Genomic DNA, 21261 nt, shown 5'->3' on the forward strand with positions numbered 1-21261 from the left:
TCTCTCAATATATTTCCAGACAGTCTGGCTGTTTGTGCTATAACCTCCCAGGGTAGTTACAGGATACCAGCAGTTTGACAAAACTGGCTTCCCAACCATCCACCCAACTATGCCCTCCCTTCAGTTAGTTTAGGCCCACAGAATAGATTTCCCTCTGGCTGTCCCTTCTATTTCTCTTGTAGGAGTTCCAGAAAATGCCCTTGCCCGGCTATGTCCTCAATCCTGAGGGAAGTGATTTTTACTATGCATCTGTTAGTCGCCTGCACGCCTCAGTAAGTGGACCCAGCCCTTCTGTTACTCTTGAGAGCACTATGACAGGAGGCAGGTGTGAAAGCAGCAGCAAAACAGAAGGCTCCTTACCCTGTTCTACTCCCCCTGATGAAGCTCAAAGTCTCTGGGCCTGGACAGCAAATGAAAACAAGACTGCAGAGTGTCTGGACATAAGTAACCAAGCACCTGTTGAGGTAGGTGTTAGACATGATTGAACCAGATGAGAGATTTAATGGTCACTGATATGGGATCACAAAGATGACTGTTGAGGAAACATCCTGGACTATCTTATCAGCAGAACTTTGCTCTGTTTCTTTTCTGTGATGCAGGTGCCAGACCAATTAACATCCCTGGATCAGACCAGTGTTTTGGAGCAGGGTTGTCCAGGTGAGGAAACTACTTTGACACAAATGCAACCTCAGGCTTCTTTTTCAGAGAAGTGGAGCAGTGAGCAATCTCCGTTAGCTACACCATCTGTACCAAATTTAACAGATTCTGTGATCCCCAGCAAAGAAGGTGAGAAACTGTCACCAAACATTCACAACTATGAAACATAGTTTTCAAAATGAAACGTAGTCTTCTGAAATAGGCAGTGCGGTACTGAACTCTTGCAGCTTTTTGTGCTGCTCTTTTACTTATTTTATTTATTGGTACCTATCTTTATTATTTTTACAAATAATAATTTTACTTAACCAACACACCTTCCTCCTATTTTCCTCACAACAATAACCTTGTGAAGTGGTTTGGGCTGAGAGAGTGTGACTGGCCCAAAGTCAGCCAATTGGCTTTCGTGGCTAAGGCAGGACTTGAACTCATGGTCTTCTGCTTTCTAGCCTGGTGCCTTAACCACTAGACCAAACTGGCTGCTTTTGTTCTGCTCACTTCAATAGAACTAATTATAATTGATGTTACTTTGGAGTTACTTTGATTTAAAGTATAGTAAATTTTTATCGGTTGACTTTATTTTTGATGTACTTCTTTATGAAGGACAGTTAACATCCCAGATCTGGAAGGCTTTTACTTGTTTGAACTGCTTTTTAAATTTTATACACTTTCAAGTCAAATCTACTTTTGTGTGCGTGTGTGTGTGTGTGTTAGAGAGAATTTAGTATATTTTTGTTATGCATTCATTTGCTGATGCATTTCTGCATTTCTCTCTAGTATTTTCCATTGTTTACTGGAACTCTTTGAACAAAAATGTAGCACTTCACACTGATAGAAACTCCATGTTCAAGTCATCATCTTTTCCTTAGCCCTGACTGTCACACCAAAAGTTGTGATCTTCAGTAGGTGTCTGTTAAAATGCTTTTCTTCATAATGTAACTCCAAGATTGATTTTTTTATGATCAAGATCATTTTAGTACTGAGACTACAGTTCTAGAAAGTTACTGCATGTCTCGCATTTCAATTTTGATATGAAGTCATTCTTGCATAATTTCTGAAATCACACAATCTGTGCAGCAGTCAGCATTTAAAAAAAATACTTTGTGTGCTTTTGGTATGCATGTATCCTTTTCAGGCTCAGTTCTTGATGCTTGAGATGTAGATTGCCAATTTTTATGTTTAAACCAAAGATTCTTCTCAAGGGCGCGAAGAATCTTTCACCTTGGGAGAAGTCTCTTAAGAGCATCTAACTCATTCTTTGCAGGTTGTTATAGAAAGCAACAGCTTAGTCAAGTGCAAAGTTTGGTGTCAAGCCAGGGAAGCATGGATTCTGATCTTCTTGGTGAGTGGATGGGTTGCGCCTTTGCCATCCAGGGGAGGGTCAGTTTTGGATAACTGGGGAAATAATCTGTCTAGGATTTCCTGACAATATCATAGATGTGGACTGTTAGAGAACCATTGGACTCTCCAGGAATCTTCTGATATTTTTAGGATGAATTTGGGTGAACCCTTCACAGATAGCAGGATACATTTTCATTTTCCAGGATATGATGGTGGTAGCAGTGATTCTGAATGCGAGGAGGCACTGATGAGTGATCTAGAATCCAGGTGCCCTCTCATACCTGCCTTCTGGCTGATCATCAAGATCCACCAGGACCGGGTTGAAGTTTATTCCCATACACGGTAAGATCCTGATTCTCATGGCTCCCTAAGCAGAGATGAGGAAGTGATACCTCTGAATGATTTTTCTGACATGGAATTGGATGATCTGTGAATGTGAAAATTTGAGAGCTCAAACTAGGAAAGAGAAAAGGAGATGCAATTTTTATTGGCCATGAATTTCACCCCCAAAATCAGGTATAATATTAGCATCTGTCAGTGTGCTGCTTTCCTCTCATCCTTATTTTGCATTTATCATATTCATTCAATGGACCCAGATTGTTGGGGGCAATGTAAATATATATATACATTGCTTACTGGTGTACACCGCTTAGAGAGTGCTTGCACTTAAAGCGGTATATAAGTCTCATAAATAAAATAAATAAATAAATGATATAATGAAAGAAAATGGTGTGTGGGAATGTTGCCCAAACTTTGTGTGTGTGTTGCCCAATCTGTACCAACTATATATTACCTGGGATAGATTGAAATTCCTATAATTCCACTTGGCCAGGGAATTAAATAATATTGTTTAGTGTAGTTCTGCTGATTGGGGAATTCTGGGAGTTGAAGCCCACACTTCTGAAAGATTTGAAAGTTGAGAAACACTAATCTAAAGAAACACTAATCTAGTGTATCTGGAGGACATCAAAGTGGGAGATAATAGCACTTTATGCTTGGAAATGGAAGTTTCCTCGTGAGTCAAGTTATAAGACTTTCCTTTGTCCTCTCTCTATAGCAGCTACAGTGCAGTAAAAGCAACACAGAATGAGGAAGGAGAATGCATACAACTTCACCGGGCAATGGTAAAGAAGATTGGAGAGATTTGTCGTGTTGTTAACCAGGTAAGTAGGGCACATTCAAGCTATAAAGCCTGTTCCTTAAATGATAACAAGTTACTCCATAATTTCCTGGAGCAGTACTGCTTTCTTGTGAGTAAGAAAATGCAATTACAAGCCTCTTTAAAAAAAATTATCCTACAAGCCTGTTAGAAAGCAACCAAATTGAGAAACTGTAGGTCAGTCACCTTAACATCTGCATAATCACCAAATAGAGGAAAGGGAATTCAGTATAGATTCTGCAAGAACAAATCCCATTGGATGGGAATGACCCCATTGACACCATATACTTAGAATTCCAAAAAGTTATTAGCAAAGTTCCTCATCAAAGGCTCTTGAATAAATAAGAGAACTGCTTTAAAACAGATTAAACAACAAAAAGCGAAGTGTAGGAAAAAATAAATGATATTTTAAAGGTAGAAGAGTATTTGATAAGACCAGTACTTTTTAACCTTTCCATTCATTATTTTGGCTTCGGGGAAATTATTTTTTTGCACAGGTTTGTGGCTTATACCAAGCTGTTCAGAAGGCTGAGAAACAAAAATGAACAGAGGTTAAATTTATCAAGGGCATATTAGTCTTAGACTTTCGGTCTTACTTTCAGGGCAAGGTTGACATGTCTCCAAATACTATTATACAAGAATAGTGGCATGAGAAATATGATACCATCTTCTGTTTGTGAGCACTCCAAGGGCATCTGATTGGCCAGTAAGAGAACTTAGCAGCTTTCAATCTTGGTATCCTTCCAGGCCGACTCTGGAGTAGGCGGTATGAGATTGTGCTGGCTTTTCTCCTTCTGGGATTAGTTCCAGTTGGAATTGATATCTTGTTTTCTTTTCTCAGAGCCCCCCTCCTTTGTGGGGTGCCATGGGGCTCAGTATCTCTCCCCTCCTATTTAATATCTACCTGAAACTGCTGGATGAAGTCACCCATTAAATTGGGGTGAAGTATGCTCTGTTTTATATCTCCACCCCAGGCTGTCTGAATAATGCTATGGAGGTGCCTGGGGGTGGCTTAGTGACTCGGGGTTTGGACCTCCTGGTCTGAGGGACATTTAATATTTTGTTCTAGATGGGATAGCAATGCCCCAGACAGATCTGGTATAAAATCTGGAGCTCCTGAATTTTCGACTTTTGCTCGAGAAGCAGGTGGCAGTTGTGGCTAGGAGGCCTTTGTACAACTTCGAGTTGTGCATCTGTTGTAGCTATTCTTGGACTGGGGCAGGGTGCTCATAGTCACTTATGCCATTGTGATCTCAAGATTGAACTGTCACAATGCACTTTATATGGAGGTGAAGACACTTCACCGAGTTCAGAATGCACTAATGATGCAGTAATGGACAATTACTGATATCAGTTACTTGGCGCATGTGACAATACTGTTTCACGAGCTGCATTGGTTTTCTGTGTGCTTCCAGATGTCATTCAAAATATTGGTTACTGCTATAAGTCCCTTTTTTTTTTTTTAATTGAAAATTTTTAAATTTTACAAAACAATACGGTTCCCTTCCCCAAACCCCCCCAACCCTCCCATGCCCTCCCCCAACCTTCCCAGAGCTGAATACAGGCTTAATTAATATTTTTTCAAAAAGTCTTAAAACAAATATAAACCATAAACAAATCTAAATACATTAATTAAAGAAATTGTAAACTAATTAACAATAATATATGTATAAAAAAAACAAAAATACAAGGAAATACAAGAAAGTAGGAAGAAAGAAAAAGGAAAAAAGTCTATAAAATATCTTAAATTTTAAGTATAAGTTATTGAAAAGCTAGATAATATTTTTTTATATCCAACTTATATTGTATAAAGTCTATCTATTTTTTCCATACCAAAAAATACTTCTCTTGCGATTGGTCTTTCAAGAAAGCTGAAATCTTTGCCATTTCCGCCAAATAAGAAACTTTAAAAAACCACTCTTGCAAGGTAGGCAAAGATTCCTTCTTCCAACATTGCCCTACTAACAACCTTGCCGCTGTGATTAAATTTAACATCAATATAGTCTCTTTAGTATCACAATCAGAAACAATACCTAACAAAAACAATTGTGGGGTAAATTTTACCCTTCTTCTAAAAATTCTTTGAATATTCCACCATATCTTAATCCAAAAAGCTTTTATATTTTTACATGACCACCAGATATGATAATAAGTAGCATCCAAACATCCACATCTCCAACATTTAGGCTGTAAGTCAGGATACATACGAGACATTTTTTGTGGATCAAGGTGCCATCTATAAAACATTTTGTAAAAATTTTCCCTTAAATTTTGGGCTTGTGTAAATTTAACATTCCTCACTGCTATAAGTCCCTTTGTGACTTGACCAGGTTACTTATGAGTCCAACTCTTCCCAATGGACTCTACCTGTTCTATCCAATCTGGTAGGAGAGGCATGCTACTGGTCCTGTTAGCTAAGGAGTTAATGATGGGGCCCAGGAGATCCTTTTTTTTTTTTTATGATACCTGCCCTTTGAAACATCCTCCTCTTGAGATTAGATTGGCTTCATCCCTGTTAAGCTTACATAGGGCTTTGAAAATGAGTTTGGCCTGAGCCTGGGGCCCTGAGCATGTGATGGAAACCACCTTCTGGCTAGGTGGATAATTGGTTGGATGATGCCCACCTGCTGTGTGTTTTATTTTTATTTTTTATATTGCATATTTTATGTATTTTATTGTAAACTGCCAAGAGTCATGTATGTGAAATGGGTGGCTATATAAATCAAATAAGTAAATATAGTATATAGATGGGGTGGTTAAAAAAATACATTGCAGAAGAAGACAGTGTAAACTACTTCTATATTTTTTACCAAGGAAGCTACATGGATGAATGAGTCCGTGAAGTCACCAAGAACTGAATTCAACTTAAATAAAACTTTACTTTTTTTTTTTTTACAAATTCTTACTTCTTTGAACAATTTTTAACAAACAACACTGGGGGGGGGGAACTGTTCCTGATATGAGGAAACAATTAAATTAATGGTTGTTGCCCCCTTCTCTTTAAAGCGGTTGCTGCTACAAGATCTACATGATAGCCACATTTGTAATTCTCTGTTGGTCGCTGAGAGCGAGGAGGATATCTGGAAAAGTGAAACACCTTATACCTATCGGCAGCGCACTGGGCCTGATGGTAGGAGCTTAAAGATAATTCTTGCTTAATGACTCTATTTAGCAACTATTCAAAGTTATAACAGTGTTGAAAAAGTAACTTTTATGACGAGCTCTTAACAAACATTGCAATAGTCATCTGATTAAGATTCTGGCACTTTGAAACCAATGGGCATTTATGACCATCACAGTATCTCATAGTCACATGATTGCTATTTGCACATTTCAGAGCCAGCATCCAACAAGCAGACTCAATAAAGAAGCCAGCAGTAAAATTGGAAGTTATGGTGATAGCTAATTTAATTATTGCAGGTGATTAGTTTAATAAGCCCAGTGGAAGTGAAGTTGTAACTGTTGCAGTCACATAATGTCTTGTGTTAAGCTTAGTGACGGAGTTGGTGGTCCCAATTATGGTTAGTAAGCTAGGATTATGTTTATTCCAGTTACCTACATTAACAGACCTCCCATCAACAACAGAATAACATAAGTCTCCCCCCCCCCTTTTTTTATTCTGTAAGATTTATGGCAGTATCTTGAGTTGAAAATCTTGCTTGTTTCCATTCACCCACTGCTGGTTATATATTTCCATACTTTTCTGCAAGGCTAACAATATCTATTGTATGTTTGGGTTTAGACGGGGATGGGTGTATGTATAGAAAATATTTGTGCTTGATTTTGGGGTTAGCTGTTGAAAATTGGTGGAGAGCAGACCTGTGAAATAATCTTTCCACTTGTTCAGATTATCCTGGAGAGGAAAGCTACCAGCCTCGTGACTATCTTGCAGCCACTATGCAGTTCATACCTGGACATTTTGCCTGTGATGCAGTCTGGAGTACCACCATCTATGTGCATTCAAGGCTTAAGATGGGACCCAATATGGGTGTTGCACGTGGTAGGTATTTGAGCATTTAAAAGGCTATTCCTAGATTGTCCTTTCTTGGACTAAACCAATAGTCATCTCCTTCCTGTTAGTTGGCACTCCCTAGGACAGGGGTAGGCAACCTTGGCTGTTTTATAACTTGTGGACTTCAACTCCCAGAATTCCTGACTCAGCATGGTTGGTTCAGGAATTCTGGGTATTGAAGTTCACAAGTCATAAAAGAGCCAAGGTTGCGTACCCCTGCCCTAGGAGATAGGAAAGCTATTGATAGGGTAGGCCAGAACAGGGTAGGGCTTCATGTCAGAGACCAGATCAGGCAGTGATACAGCGGTCTCTTGAAAAGAGTGGGATGCAGATATGGAGTGTGGGGATGATGGTATCTGGATGAATGCAACATGTAATTAAAAAATGAGAGAATTTTATAGGAGGGGATTCTGACATTAGAATTAAAATGTTTTAAGCTTTGAGCTTTGAGCTAAGCAATTGGAAGAGGTTGTACTTCCACAGTAATTAAAAGAGATGTGTTAAAGCAGGGCTGCCCAAACAAGTGAAGGCCCAACCACTGGATGCAGGCAGCATATGAAACCATACCTTCCACAGAACTGGTCCCTGGTGCCCAAAAGGTTGGGGGCCTCTGTGTTAAAGTATTAACTTTTTAAGAAATAACTTCTGTTTTTAAAATTGCTAAATACCATAGATGAAGTTAGCATGTATTTCAAACATTCTCTAGTGAAGAATTTTGTACAAATATTCTCTGATACATAATACCTTAATTGAAACCCTGCTAGCATTTAATACTTTTTCACGTATTGCTTAATGCCTATTAATAATATCAAATTAAGACAGTTTTCAAATATTTAGATAAGTCCAGGAGATTGGCAATTATGAAGTTAGATTGAATGAATGGGCTGTAACCATGAGAGACTAATGGGCTGGTATCTGAAAATCGCTATAGATTGGGCATTAAACTAAATCTTTCTCTTTGTAAACTTGTGCTTGCCGCTCTCTCTCCTGCAGCTATCCAAGCCCTGCGCTCTGTGCTCAATGCCTTCTCAGTTGTGAACAGGAAAAATATGTTTGTTTACCAGGAGCGTGCAACCAAGTCTGTTTTTTATTTACGGTAAGTTCCGAATGTCCTTTGTTCTCGAAGTTCAGAGGAGCCTGCTTGAACCATAGTCTATTACTGACTTTGCTGCCTCGCTTTTGCCTCTCAGAATGTTTTTCATTCATTTCAACACACTTTTTTTCTTTTGCTATCCTAACCCAGGCTCTCCGAAACCACTTCTGGTGGGAAGGCTGGGGAAAATGAAATCCAAAACGTGTACCGTTCACTGGCACTTTCACGCAGCCAGGAACCCATTTACACTGAAGACTTGAGTGTAAGTATCTATTACACTCACAAGGAACCTGTGTGTCCTTGGTGCTAAGAGAGAGTACATTTACACTGAAGACTTGAGTGTAAGTATCTGTTACACTCACAAGGAACCTGTGTGTCCTTGGTGCTAAGAGAGAGTACATTTACACTGAAGACTTGAGTGTAAGTATCTGTTACACTCACAAGGAACCTGTGTGTCCTTGGTGCTAAGAGAGAGTATAGGTAGTTCTTGACTTATGATGGGAACTGGGACCTGGATCTCTGTTGCTAAGCAATACAGTTGTAAACTGCAATCCTCTTGCTTAGTGACAACAATCCCTACAGTTATGGTTGTTGTCCTTAACTGAATCTCATGGTCATTAGGCAAGGCAACTTCCCACAACCAAAGTCAGTGGAGAAGTAGAGAAGGATGTTACAGTCCCATGCCTGCTGGCAGGTAGACGACTGCTGTGGAGGAGAAAACAAGGGAGTACACGGGTGGATTGGGAAGGTTGTGCCAGAGGCATAGCAGAAGGGTGCAAGAGAAGGGCAGTGAGGGTGCAAAGGGGTGTGTAAGAGGCAACTTACAGGCCAGGGAGTTTGCACAAAGGTGTGAGGAGGTATATGAGAAGTGTGGGATGGGTGCACAAGGATGTAAGGGATTGCACATGAGGTACCATCACGGAGGCTGGTGAGAGAGTGCAAAATATGCCATGCAGGTTTTGGAGGGTGTGCACCAAATGGCTATGGAAGGGTGCGCGGTGGGAGAGACCTGTGACCTTCCCTGCCAGCTACCCCATTGACATTCTGGGGAAGTTAGCAGGGAAGATGGCAAATGACAATCACTTGGCATCTAGTTGTAACTCTGAGGCCTGGTTATAACCGCCATTCATTCAACACCATCATAAGGTGGAATGGTCGATGACCAAATGGTTGTAGGTTGACAACTACCTTTATACTGAATGTTTACAGTGAGAACTTTGCTCTCTTTCCAGCCATGCATTGTGATAATTGCTTTTCTTCAATAGGGCTCTCACTCATCCCTGGGAGCAGTCTCTTGCCGCAGCGTGGATTCAGCTCGTCCTATAAGCCAAATTGATAGACACATCCAGCTTGTGGTTCATGGAGTGGCACCAGCAGGTAAGCTGGGCACACACTTCTAATCTGGTAATGGATAAGACAGAAGGAAGGAATGCCTGTGGAGATACTGCTGTTGCTGGCAGAATAAGAAGTTATATTCTGTTACATTTTTCCTTGTAATTTAATCATCTCTTTTATACATATTTCCATTGTAGCTTCTTTGTTCCAACATTTCCCTTAGCCATACTATTTAGGCAATTTCAGGACAGTTTCACAAGACAAACTCACTCTAATATATGCAGATCTTTGGTCTGGATCTGTAATTAACATAGCAGCAGCAGGTGAAAGAGCAGAGGAATGGCAGGACAGAACTCAAAAACAGTAACCTAAATAGGTTAATTGACAGGCACTGTAGCAGACACAAGAGCTGCAGTGGAATTCAGGTATAAAAAGCTCAGACTATCTCTCCTTTCATAGGACCTGAGATCACAGATGAGCTGGTGAAGGTTCTGCGTAGGCGTCTGGATGAAGCCACCCTGGATATCATCACAGTTATGCTGGTGCGGAACTGCAAGCTCACTCCAGCTGATGTGGAGGTATTGGCTGAAGGAAGTACTGTCTTGCTTCCTGAGATTGTTGTAACTTCCGATTGAAGTAATTTCCCCCCCCCCCTTAAAATAAGATCTTTACTCCTGAGGTAAAACCTCCCACCTTTTGGAGTTTGTGGTCTCAAAAATATCAAACGATTGATACCTATTTCTTCTGCAGTTCATACAACCTCCTGGCAGCCTGCCCACTGAAGTATTACAATTTACTCTTCCTACTTCATGTCTGCCTTGGCTTCCAGCTGTCACCTGCTATCTGCGACAGAATCTGCTGATCTTTCTGCATACACCCAAATACACAGATAGCAATGTGGAGAACCACTTCAAGGTGAGTGTATGGTTACCTTGACCTGCATGCTTAGTTTTTGGAGCTGGAGTGGACTTTTTTGGTTGCCAGGTTATTTTGGTTCCAGTCTCTGAAAACAGTTATGTTGGAGGGTAATTTTATGGCTAAAAGTAAATGTTTGCTTTACTGCTCTATAATCTCACATTAGACTGAAGATCATCTCTGTGATCTGATAATATCCTTAAGTATTAAGAACAGCTACAAATATATTATCTATACCTTTTAAGTGTCATAATTTTACTTCTGAGGACTTTAAATTGAGCTTCCTTTTGTGATGAGGCATATCTGAACAGTAGTCTGAATTAACCACTCTTTTCCTGCTTTTCAGCACTACTTGAATCAGAACGGCAGTAGCAGCAGCCCTGAGCTGGATCTCTATTTATATAATAAGCCAGGAGGTCAAGGCACTGGTGGCAAAGGTACTAAGCATCTCTGCTCCATTACAACAGGATAAAGACTAGAACAGTCTGTAACAATAAACTAGAGCACTTTGGAACAATCTTAGGTATGTGAGAATAAAGGCTAGTTGGCCTACCCAAAAAATAGAAGATTCTGTGAAGAGCCATCTGTCTCTTGTTGGGGCCATAGGAACCAAATTATAAAACTTCCATGCATCTCTATACTGCATCTTTCTGCCTTTCCAAATCTGGTGTAAAGATGTATTACCCATTGTTTTCAGCCAGCAAAGTCAGTAGCAATGCTGGTTATCTGGGCATTGTCAGAGTGGAAGTATAGTGTAACTGGAGGATTAGGAAAGGCAGGTCTAATGCTATGTTCCCAATATGATGGAGAGGCACTACATTTTTTAAACTCCCTCTCTGCCATTTGTGGGTTGTTATTCAGTGAAGGCTGTTGTTCAGTACTGCACATTTTCTGATCCATGATGATTAAAATGAAATGACACGCAGGGGAATATATAATGTTCTTTAATAGGGAGCCAGACTGACTAGGGATTAAAATATTTCCGCTTGGAACGAGACATTTTTGGTTTTGGCCCATTCATTTAGCTGGTAATGTTGATTGGTGTTGCCTATATGCAGAAAGAATAATGCATGTACTTTGACATACTCTTGCCTCCTTTTCCACCTGCACTGTGGTTTGGTTGTGTGGGTAATGCATCACTTCAAAGTGTGTCTGACCATTCTTCTGTCATGTAGGTTCCATGTTGGATCTTGTGCAGCACCTGTTTCCACCTTCCCAGTTTCAAGGTAGCTTCCTGTAGAATCCAGTGGGCCACTGAATTTTTTTCCAGTGCTGCTTCCCATCCTCATTTTGATCCTATGCCTGCTGTGCTGTTGGCTTTTGCTCTGTTGTTTACTGTGTCACCCATGTTTCCTCTTCAGTGTTGTCACCCTGACCTTTTCCAGCTCTTAGTCTTTCTTCTGGTTCCAAGGAAAAGCTTTTCTTCAGATAAGGACTATTTGTTGAAGTTAAAGAATCTATAACAAAAACAGGAGGAAATGGCATATTTGGTGGCTTCAGAAAGGGATAGAATAATTATTTTTTCTTTTTGCCTTTAAATCTTTCATCTTGAAACCGTAATGGGAGTAAAACATCTTGCACATTTCAGAAGATCTATATAAATCTATGGAGCATCTATTACTGTAGAGATTATTTTGCAACACATATCAATAGACTATTTTCTTCTGTAATCTTGGAATTGTGGAGTGAGATTCCATGATACTCTGGAATAAAGATGGAGAACTGTACAACTGATAGTAGATTGGTGGATAGGTGGAGCTGCCCGATCCTGCAATGCATTTAGAAACAGTCCTAACTGAATGGATTTTATACTCAAAATCAGAATATGCCGAGCTTGGGCAAGAAACTTTCCTAGTGACATGTTTGTTCAGGATCTTAAAACTGTTGGATCAGTGGAAATGGGACTGGACCACTTGAATGCCTTTAGTGTAGTGCATCTTTTGGAGCAGGTTCTTTACATGTAATTTGACAGATGGATTTCTGTTTATTTTTGGTAACTTTGAGCTTTATGGTTCTATACCTAACAGAATAGATGACACTACTAGCTCTTCCTTTATCTTTGTTCTCATGCTGTTGTTGAGTGAATAACATGATTATGTTTCAGGAATGCTGGGAGTCAGTATAAACTTGAAGGATCAGTTTGCTTCCATAAGAGGGCTTATTGCATGCCTGGAATAGGGTCTCTTTCTCTTTCCTAGGCATGGTTTAGGAGACATATCTCCACGTGATCTATTTCTTCCATGCAAAGGCTACATCAGGCCACGGTCATGCTAATAGGAGGTGCTGAGCATGTTATGATTACCTTTGATGATGGGGTGCATGATTGAGATAGCATCTACAATGTCTTTGCCATCGTGCACCTTCTGCATGAAGGAAACTCACTACTTTTGTCTTTAATTAATATCATTTTAAAAACCTAGAATACTAGTGTCTGCTGATGCTATCTATAGAGGATTTCCTTACCTTTCTGCACACCCTTCTTAGGAACTTTGGCATGCAAATATTAATAAGAGATTGTGCTTGGCAAAGTTTGATTCCTAGAAATGCCATTTGTCATTATCTTGTTTTTTCATGGGTACTAATTAATGTGGTGTGTTACAGGCCAGAAGAAGGTTAGAAGAACTGAAAGAGTACCACCACAATCCCAAGGGATCCTGACACTGTACAGGAAAGGAGCTGCTTGCTTGCTTGCTACTGTTTGCTGGAATAAGTAAAAGTAATCTAGAGAGGGCTGGTCTGTTGTCTGATGCTTTTGCTGGCTGGATTTTGCTAAGCTTGCAATAAATGCTGTTTTGTAGGTAAAAACCCATTCCTAGTGGGAGCAGGTCCCTTTGTTATCCACATGTATGTTGATTTCCTTGTCCACTTTTGTTTCATCCTTTCTCTCTGCACATACTTGTTTTTTTTAACCTTCCTAAGTAGCATCCAAAGGATGCTGAGTTTCTGTAGTAAGTACCAAGAAGAGTGGGCTCAAGCAGATCTTTTATTTCCCTGCAGGTGTCGCATGCATTGCCCTGTCCTTTGTGGATGACTGCGGAAATCCCATTTCGTTGGCTCGCTGGGTGAGGCCATCCACTCTCTTGCTGAGCACGTCATTTCTCCCAGAGGCGGACTTTGAGAGCTTGACTACAGTCAACAAGCATGAGTGTGAACCTGGCAAGTCACAGTCAGGTAGGAAGGCAGGATTTCTGTTTTCCAAAAGAGTTCACAAGCAAAATAATGAAACCAGATGCACATCTGGCTGTCTAAGTTCAGGTTCATTTGGCAATTGCCCTAGATTTTTCTAAGAGGCTTTTCTCTTGAAACAGACTTTTTCGTTACAGCCCTCTCTCCTCTAGTGCGCTTTGACATCTGGGAAAAGGGAAACATCAGCTTGTTGCAATTGTCTGAAAGACTGCGCAGTGCCCTGCGCCATGCCCTCTGTGATGCCCTCATGGAATTTCATGTGCTCCCCAATCCATTGTGTGTTGAGACATCCACTGAGCTGGAGGATCCAGATAATATTGGTAAGATCTTTCAGTTTCTCTGTTGCTAAATTCTGCAAAATTATTGCAGCCAAGTGTTTCCTGACTCTTACATGACTGTTCTTAGGAGCAAAGGAAGTTGCCTTCATGAATTTAAGTCTGTATTATCGAAGTGTTCACGAAACTTCGGGTGAGGGGCTGCTATTTCTGAACTTTACTGACTATAGTATGGCTTGAAGCTTAGGAATAGTAACATGCAAAGGCACATAGCTTACCATAGTGTGTTTTAGCTCTTTCCCAAGGTTTATGATTGCTTTTTGTGGAATTCTTTTATGTGGCTGCCACATAAAACAATAAGAGCTTGATGAGGCTAAAAGACATAGAAAGCCATGTTGCTTAAGTCAGTTTTCCTATGGAGAAGAGTTGTTGACTGGAAAAAGAGGGAGTTTCTGGTTTGAGTAGTGTGGTATTTTCACTGTAGCTGTAATGGAGACTGTACTTTCAGGAAGCCTTCGCCGGACAATGTCTGAATCAAAAGGACTGACTCAGCACACCAGAGGCAGAGCACGTCCTCCACCTCTGCCCTTCTCAGTGCCCACCACAAGTGAACCTGTCACACCTACAAGCAAGATAGGACGACGGAGCTTCTGGGATAAGCTGGTAATGACTATGGAAAATGGTGGAGGAAGCTGTTTTGAGTGTGAAGGGGAAGGGTCAAAACTCATGAACAGAAACTAAATTAAAGAACTGTTACATCAGAGTGCAAACCTAAGAACTTCTTAAGATAGTCAGTACTCTAGCCATATGTTTTTATCCACTACATGCTTTATAATTCAATACTAGAATTTTCAGCCCCATACCATTAAGAGGTAATTTTCAGTCTAATGGCTCACAATTCCAGAAAATACTTTGAAATTTACCCCATAAAGCAGGGGTGGGCAACTATGGCAACTGTGGACTTCACCTGCTCCATGCTGGCTCAGGAATTCTGGGAGTTGAAGTCTTAAAGTTGACTTCTGCCATAAAAGTTCTCTAAAAAAGGCCTTTGGCTAATGGTATAATTGTATACCTATTTCCACCAAGACCCACAATATGTGTTGAGTGCTATAGTTGCAAAATAGTATGTTTGTATCATATTATGTGTGGATTAGTAGAATGCTCTTTGATTTTTGACAAAAAGACCACATATCAGTGCAGAATGTGGTGGTATCAATGTTTGTCTAATACAGAAGCTTAATGGACAAGTTTCCCTGTGCTCTGTCTTAATTGTCAGAGCAAACCAGAGATGGCAGAACAAGGAAGCCCCAAGACTACAGATGACATTGTGTTGGAGCGACCTGAAGAGAATCGCAGTCGCCGTCGCCATAAGACTGAAAGTGTAAAGCAGCACTCAAGCCAGGAACGTGCTGCTTCCAAGCAGGAGCAGAGCCAAAGGCAAGCATGATAGCTTCCCTCCACATCATCTTCTAGGAAATTGTGGGAGGGGTTGTTTCTTCCAGGCCAAATCCTGCACTTTTTTTATGTACTGGAGTGTGCATGAAACTCCCACATCCTCAAAAGAGGTCTAATCTGATATGTAATAGGACAAGTAGATGTTAATCGGTACAGCTCATAGGATAAAACTTGGGCAATTGAGATGATGGTGAGCAAGAGATCAGCTTCTCTCCCCACCCCCTGATTTTTCCTTCCTGAATCTGTTTTATTCTTGAACCACCTGGACTTTGATATTTTCTCTTCATAGACGTCGGACTTGCCAGCTAGAGGAAGGAGATGTTGGAATTTTGCACCCAGTTTTCAGTCAGATTTGCCAGTCTTGGATGGCTTTCATGAACCGCTTGGGTACGTTTCTAATTTTGTGTCCTAAATCATTTCTCCCCCCTGTTTTCAGCTTAGCTTAGTGTGGACAGATTCTGCTTTTTCTGGATTGATGCAATATTTTAAATCTGGATCTCCATACAAGGAAAAGAAATTCCCCAATAGGAACAAAATATAAATCTCAGATACTGTACGTTTAGTCCAATTCCCCTAGATGGGGAAAAAAATAACTTGCTGTCATAGGAATGATAAAAATTTAAAACCCAGAATAAGGTTAAATAATAAATGAAACTTACTGATGGCCACAAAGCATCTTGGTTTTTAGAGAAATGGTCTGGTGAATTTTGTTCCAGTATATGTGGTTTTCTCTCTGTACAGGGTGTCCATCTGTGCAACAGTGTGTCCTGGAAAGTGTCTCCCGCTTCCTGCTGCCTTCTATCATTCTTCAAGTAGTGAATCTTGTCACTACTTTAGCAAGTGACACCACTATCAAAGTGTTCGAAAAAGTCAGGTAAGTGCTGAGGCTAAACTGCCCAGAGAATAGGAAGTTGCTTATGGGTTTAGGAAGCTCCTTAACAAAGATGGGAATGAAGTATGTGGGAGAGGAAGCTGGAATTACCAGATGGATACTCGCATACCAACATGTAACATCTTATCCTTCGCTACAGTGGTCCTCAAGGCATGTCCTTTGTGCCATATTCTCTGACCCCAGGCACTAGTGCTCGACCAGCTGTTATTCGACAATTTACTCTGCTTGGCCGGAACTTCCACCAGTGGTACTGCAGCACCGAACAAGGTGAATAACTCACAGTAGGGGAATGAAAAAAAGTAGTCTGGGGTTTGTTTGTTTTTGCTGCCTTTGGGTTCAGGAACGGTATTTCATAATGCAATCCTTCTAGCTGTCAAAGGATTCCAGCGTTTTGAGAGTACTGAGCTTAGCTCTGCAGATAAGGGTTGTGATGTTGCTCCCCGACAAAGATTCCTCTTCATGGAAATCATTGACAAAAAGGTATGTATTTAGGAGTGAAAGCTGGGCAACAATAATTTGGTGGTCTGAAGTCTGATCCAGCAATGCTGAAAATGAGGTTTTCTTGTCCCATTTTTCTTTCCAGTTGGTGCTTTACACTTACAATTGGTCAGTGGACCTGGGCAGTGCCCTGAACAACTCTCTCACTCGCTTACTGCAGTGGCAAAATGCCCGAGCCCACGTGGTACACTGTCTGCTTAGCCAGAAGCTTGGGCTGTTCCATCATTACTGTTATATGGACACCCCGTGGCACGAGGACAACAAGCAGGTATTTACATTCTTTGCTTCTGTTTTCATGCTAGTCTGCCTCTAAACTAATACTACGTCTCTCTTTGTCCAGGAGCAAAATCCCTTCCTAAACTCGACCCTGGAAATCGATGCCCTGATCCGGAGCCCTAGTGTTCCTCCAAGCAAAGAGCAAGGTCGTCTCAGCAGTTCTGCACGCATCTTGCAGCCTTTGCACTTTCCTCCAGACATGGTGCCCTTTGACGAAGCTCTTCGAGATATTTCAATCATCCAGCCTATTGTTCACAACCCAGAACAGGGTGTTCATGACCCTGTAGCCCAGCATGGAGCTCAGTTCCTAGAGATCAAGAACACAGAGAGGAAAGGTAAGTGTAAAGTTAGGTGGTAAAGGGGAATGATAAGCAGGATATGGCATTATTACAGTTCCGGGGGTATCCTGAGAATCCCTGTATGAAAACTGGCCAAGGAAGAGTTCATCGAGATAAAGCAATAGAGTGCTATAGAGCCCAGATTAATTCCCATTTTTGAAGATGCCAAATCTATAGTACAGGCAAATGTATAAATCTTAAAAGCATAAGTTTTCAGTTGGGAATGCTGTCTGGCAAAGAAGAACCTGCTCTCTTCAGCTTCTGCTCCTATTCCACAGAGCTGGAGAAACAGATGAAGATTGAGAACCTTTTTGTGACATGGCAACAGCGTTCTGCTCAATCCAACATGCCCATCACTGTGAGTTTGAGGCTGGGACATGGGGCTGGGATGTGATGAACTACAAGAGTGATGATAATCCCATAAAACGATCTTCACTATAAGGAAGGACTGTGAATTAAACCAGTGGGATCTTGAGATATAGTTTTCTAAGGATCACTTACATTTCTGTCGTTCTCATGTTGGTATAAATTTATTTTTAATTACCAGTGTTCATCACTTGCTTGGACATTAATAGCTGATAGACTATAAACTATAAACCAGAGGAAGGCTCTCCTCTCCTGCCTCTTACACTGTTTCTAGATGTGGGCATTGTGTGGAGCTTATGATTTTTGTGCTTCTCTTGTAAATTCTGTGATCATAGTGGTTTTAAAAAGTGCCAGTGTTTTTATGCAAATAATACTGTACAAATGTAGAAAGTGAGTCACTCACCCCTATGATGGAGGCAGTGGCAAAGAACGTCTGAATAACCTTGCCAAGAAAACTATAGGAATTTGTCTAGGCAGTCACCAGAAGCCATTACTGACTGAAAGGCACAAAAAATCTTAAGGACAGCTTACCAGAAACTACGGCATGCCAGAATGTCACTGTCTCTCTGTCCAAGAGCCACAATAGACTTTAGTTACGTTTGCAGCATAGGAGCAGCATAGGAGCAGCAAAAACAATTACATTTGGAAGAACAAATGAATTGGTTTCATCGGCTCTGAATATCTTTAAAAGGCAAAAGATTTATATGATCTAAGAAAAGCCACAATAATATCCCTGATTCAGGCTCTATTGTTAAATCTTATAATGCAGGAAATTAGTTTTTCGTTAAATATTGGCAGAATGCTAATTGTTGGGTTCTTAGTGCTCTCTGAGCTTGTTCTCATTTTGCAGGTTACTTGGTAACCCCATCAATGCATTACAGTGGGATTTGATGGCTGTTTTTATGTAACTTATAGAACGCCAAGAACCCAGCAATTCAACCCTGAGCTTACATATATTTGCCACTAGTGCAAGGAAAATTAATTTTCATACGTTGTCTTGCCTGCGTCAGAGCAGATTCCATTTGAAACAGCCCCTTTTTGCAAGTTTGAAGCAGCAGATAAATTTATCTCCTGTTCCTGTCTGGTTTCTGCATATATTTAATAGAGGAAACATTCACATTGGATCGATGGTATGCCATACTTCCATAAGTTGCCTATTGTCCAGGGAAAAATGCTTAAGAGGAAGATTGTGGCACCTTTCCCTTTGAAAGCTTCCCCTTTGTTCTTCAGGAATGTTATATCACTGGGGTATTAATAAATGAAACAGGCCTAGCAATATGCAACAGTTTTCTCCTGTGTGTATGTGTGCAGCTTGCAGACCTAGATACCCTGAAGCAGTCGTCACGCTTGGTCCATTACTGTGCTACACCCCTGCTCTTTGATCCAGGCTCCAGGCAGCAGATTCAGGCAGACCAACAAAGCAAGCTGGAAGGCAAGGTGAAACAAGGGGAGAGGGAAACATCTTTTGTAATCCCTTTCCTCCTCAAGGCTTATGAGGGTGGCTCATAAAAGGATTTTCCCCCCCTCAGATTGAACTAATTGAGTGAACAATTTGACAAGAGCCCGATAAAAGAGATTAGACTGAAACTTCTATTTAAAGAGTCATTGGTGGAGGGTGATCTTTAAAATCTCATTGTCTATTCATTTGGAGAGATACTTTTGCATAGGTATAGGCAGACTATCTGCCATTTTATAGGTAGCCCTTGACCTGTAACCCTTCATTCAGTGACCGTTTGAAGTCACAGTGGCACTAAATGAAGGGACTTATAACTGTTGCTGAAATTGCGGCTGTTGCACCATCCCCACAGTCGTGCAATCAGAATTTGGGCACTTGGCAGTCTGCCCACATGTATGACCTCAGGGGCACTTCAACTCTCCCCACCTGTCTAACTCCCCTTATCTGTGCCCTATGGTCCCTATGGCCTCTGACGCCCGAGTTGAACTTCACCATCTTCTGCTTCTGCTGACCAATCACGTCTGGCCGGGCCCTTCACAAGGCAGCTGCTGCTGGCACAAAAGGCTTGCTTCCCCAGGCCAGGCATGGCAGCTTTCTCACAAGACTTGAGGAAGATAGCCGTATGTGGTCAGCAATTTCCTCATGTGCCAGGCTGAACATCCCTCATTAGCCGCAAAAGCAAGAAGGTAACAAAGGTCAGCTGGGGTGGCAGAGCGTAGGGCGGTGGGGGCCTTGGAGTGCAAGATAGGTAGGGTGATTGCAGCTGGGACTTGGCTGGAGGAGTTGTGGCTGTGGCTTCCCGAGGCAACAACAAGCCTCTTTGCACTTTGCTGCTGGACCAGACTGGGGCTTGGTTTCATGCTACGCTGTGGCTGAAGGGCTTCCTGCAGACCCAGAACTGTGGTGCTCCAAAAAGCCTCTGAGCTACAGCATATTCCTTCCCCAGCTTCCCTGCACTTGCACGTATGCATATACTCCATACCCTCTTTCCCTGGCCTACCTGAGCTTGTCCTACATTTCAACAACCCCCTCCCCCAACTCTTGAAGAGCCTATGTCAGGCTTCTCCCACCTCTTTGCAGCATTCCTGCACTCATTACCTGGAACTCCTTCCACTTACCGCATAATGACCTGCACATCTGGAGTTATGAGGGCAAACAATACTGCCAAAATTGTCACTATATATTAGGGTCCCATGATGTTGCAAGATTCAACTGCATCACTTAGCAATGGAAATTCTGCTCATACAGTCTAGAATGCCTGAACATGTGCATGAAATTATTCATCAGACCTCCTGGTGCTTTCCATGTTATTTCCAATGGTGCCCTCCCAACCATTGGTGCCAATCTTCCCACAAGGCCCTTACCTTGTCCCAAACCTTTTCAGACCTTTCAAATTATCATACTTTCTTTTGGCTTGTTATTCTTTCTAATTTCTCAGGAACAATTTCATGGACATCGTCTGTTATTTAGGGGGGAATGTCTAGACTTAGATTTTGTCCATTTATCCAAAGTCCTTTTGATGAAGGTCCATTAAATCCCATTATTACTTTATACTCTTAACAAGTAAGGGCTGAATTTATATGGTCTGATTCTCTCTTAATTATCAAAGTCGTTTTGTGGGTTCGCTGCAAAGACTGAAACCCAGATACCACTGTAAAGTTATTACATTACGTACGTTCAGCTTTTCTCTGAGAAAATATAATTGTCTGATTGTTTGCTCGCATTCAGAAGCGCCATCGCTCCAATGACTCCACAGCATCTGGTAGGGACCGTAGCCACAGTTGTGACTCTGCAGAGGGGCTACCATGTCGATCCAAGGATGAGGCCTGGCTGCTGGAACTCTGCCATGCCTTTCTCCAGCAATACATACAGTATCTGCAGAGCATGGGCTTCATCTTGGTACAGGTGCGCCCAGCCTCACCTGCTCGCAGGTTAGTATGATTTAGCAAGGAGAGGTGATTTACAAGGGAGATGGGAAGAGGGGTTTTTTTTGTTTGTTTGTTCTGGGTT

General features: G+C 41.3%; 1 protein-coding gene across 10 annotated transcripts in view; it reads left to right on the plus strand.

Moving 5' to 3' along the window:
* The window catches only part of SZT2 (SZT2 subunit of KICSTOR complex), a 79185-nt gene that overhangs the window by 41385 nt on the left and 16539 nt on the right, over positions 1-21261 (plus strand). For 5 of the 10 annotated variants that reach the window (XM_039323375.1, XM_039323370.1, XM_039323373.1 and 2 more), the window contains exons 37-63: positions 183-464; positions 600-786; positions 1919-1996; positions 2199-2337; positions 3053-3158; positions 6161-6284; positions 7002-7154; positions 8160-8262; positions 8410-8521; positions 9525-9636; positions 10054-10172; positions 10345-10509; positions 10856-10946; positions 11685-11735; positions 13507-13680; positions 13833-14015; positions 14479-14633; positions 15247-15407; positions 15715-15812; positions 16167-16299; positions 16457-16584; positions 16688-16797; positions 16901-17083; positions 17156-17426; positions 17708-17787; positions 19107-19232; positions 20980-21182. In XM_039323375.1, coding sequence (XP_039179309.1) covers positions 183-464; positions 600-786; positions 1919-1996; positions 2199-2337; positions 3053-3158; positions 6161-6284; positions 7002-7154; positions 8160-8262; positions 8410-8521; positions 9525-9636; positions 10054-10172; positions 10345-10509; positions 10856-10946; positions 11685-11735; positions 13507-13680; positions 13833-14015; positions 14479-14633; positions 15247-15407; positions 15715-15812; positions 16167-16299; positions 16457-16584; positions 16688-16797; positions 16901-17083; positions 17156-17426; positions 17708-17787; positions 19107-19232; positions 20980-21182 — 3827 coding nt within the window. Of the gene's footprint in view, positions 1-182; positions 465-599; positions 787-1918; positions 1997-2198; positions 2338-3052; positions 3159-6160; positions 6285-7001; positions 7155-8159; positions 8263-8409; positions 8522-9524; positions 9637-10053; positions 10173-10344; positions 10510-10855; positions 10947-11684; positions 11736-13506; positions 13681-13832; positions 14016-14478; positions 14634-15246; positions 15408-15714; positions 15813-16166; positions 16300-16456; positions 16585-16687; positions 16798-16900; positions 17084-17155; positions 17427-17707; positions 17788-19106; positions 19233-20979; positions 21183-21261 lie in introns of those variants that run through there. The other 5 variants (XM_039323377.1, XM_039323379.1, XM_039323374.1 and 2 more) reach the window with 3 other exon arrangements.

Source organism: Crotalus tigris, unplaced genomic scaffold (assembly GCF_016545835.1).
Source record: "Crotalus tigris isolate CLP2741 ecotype Arizona unplaced genomic scaffold, ASM1654583v1 scf7180000024167.7108832, whole genome shotgun sequence".
Classification (NCBI taxonomy): Eukaryota; Metazoa; Chordata; class Lepidosauria; order Squamata; family Viperidae; genus Crotalus; species Crotalus tigris.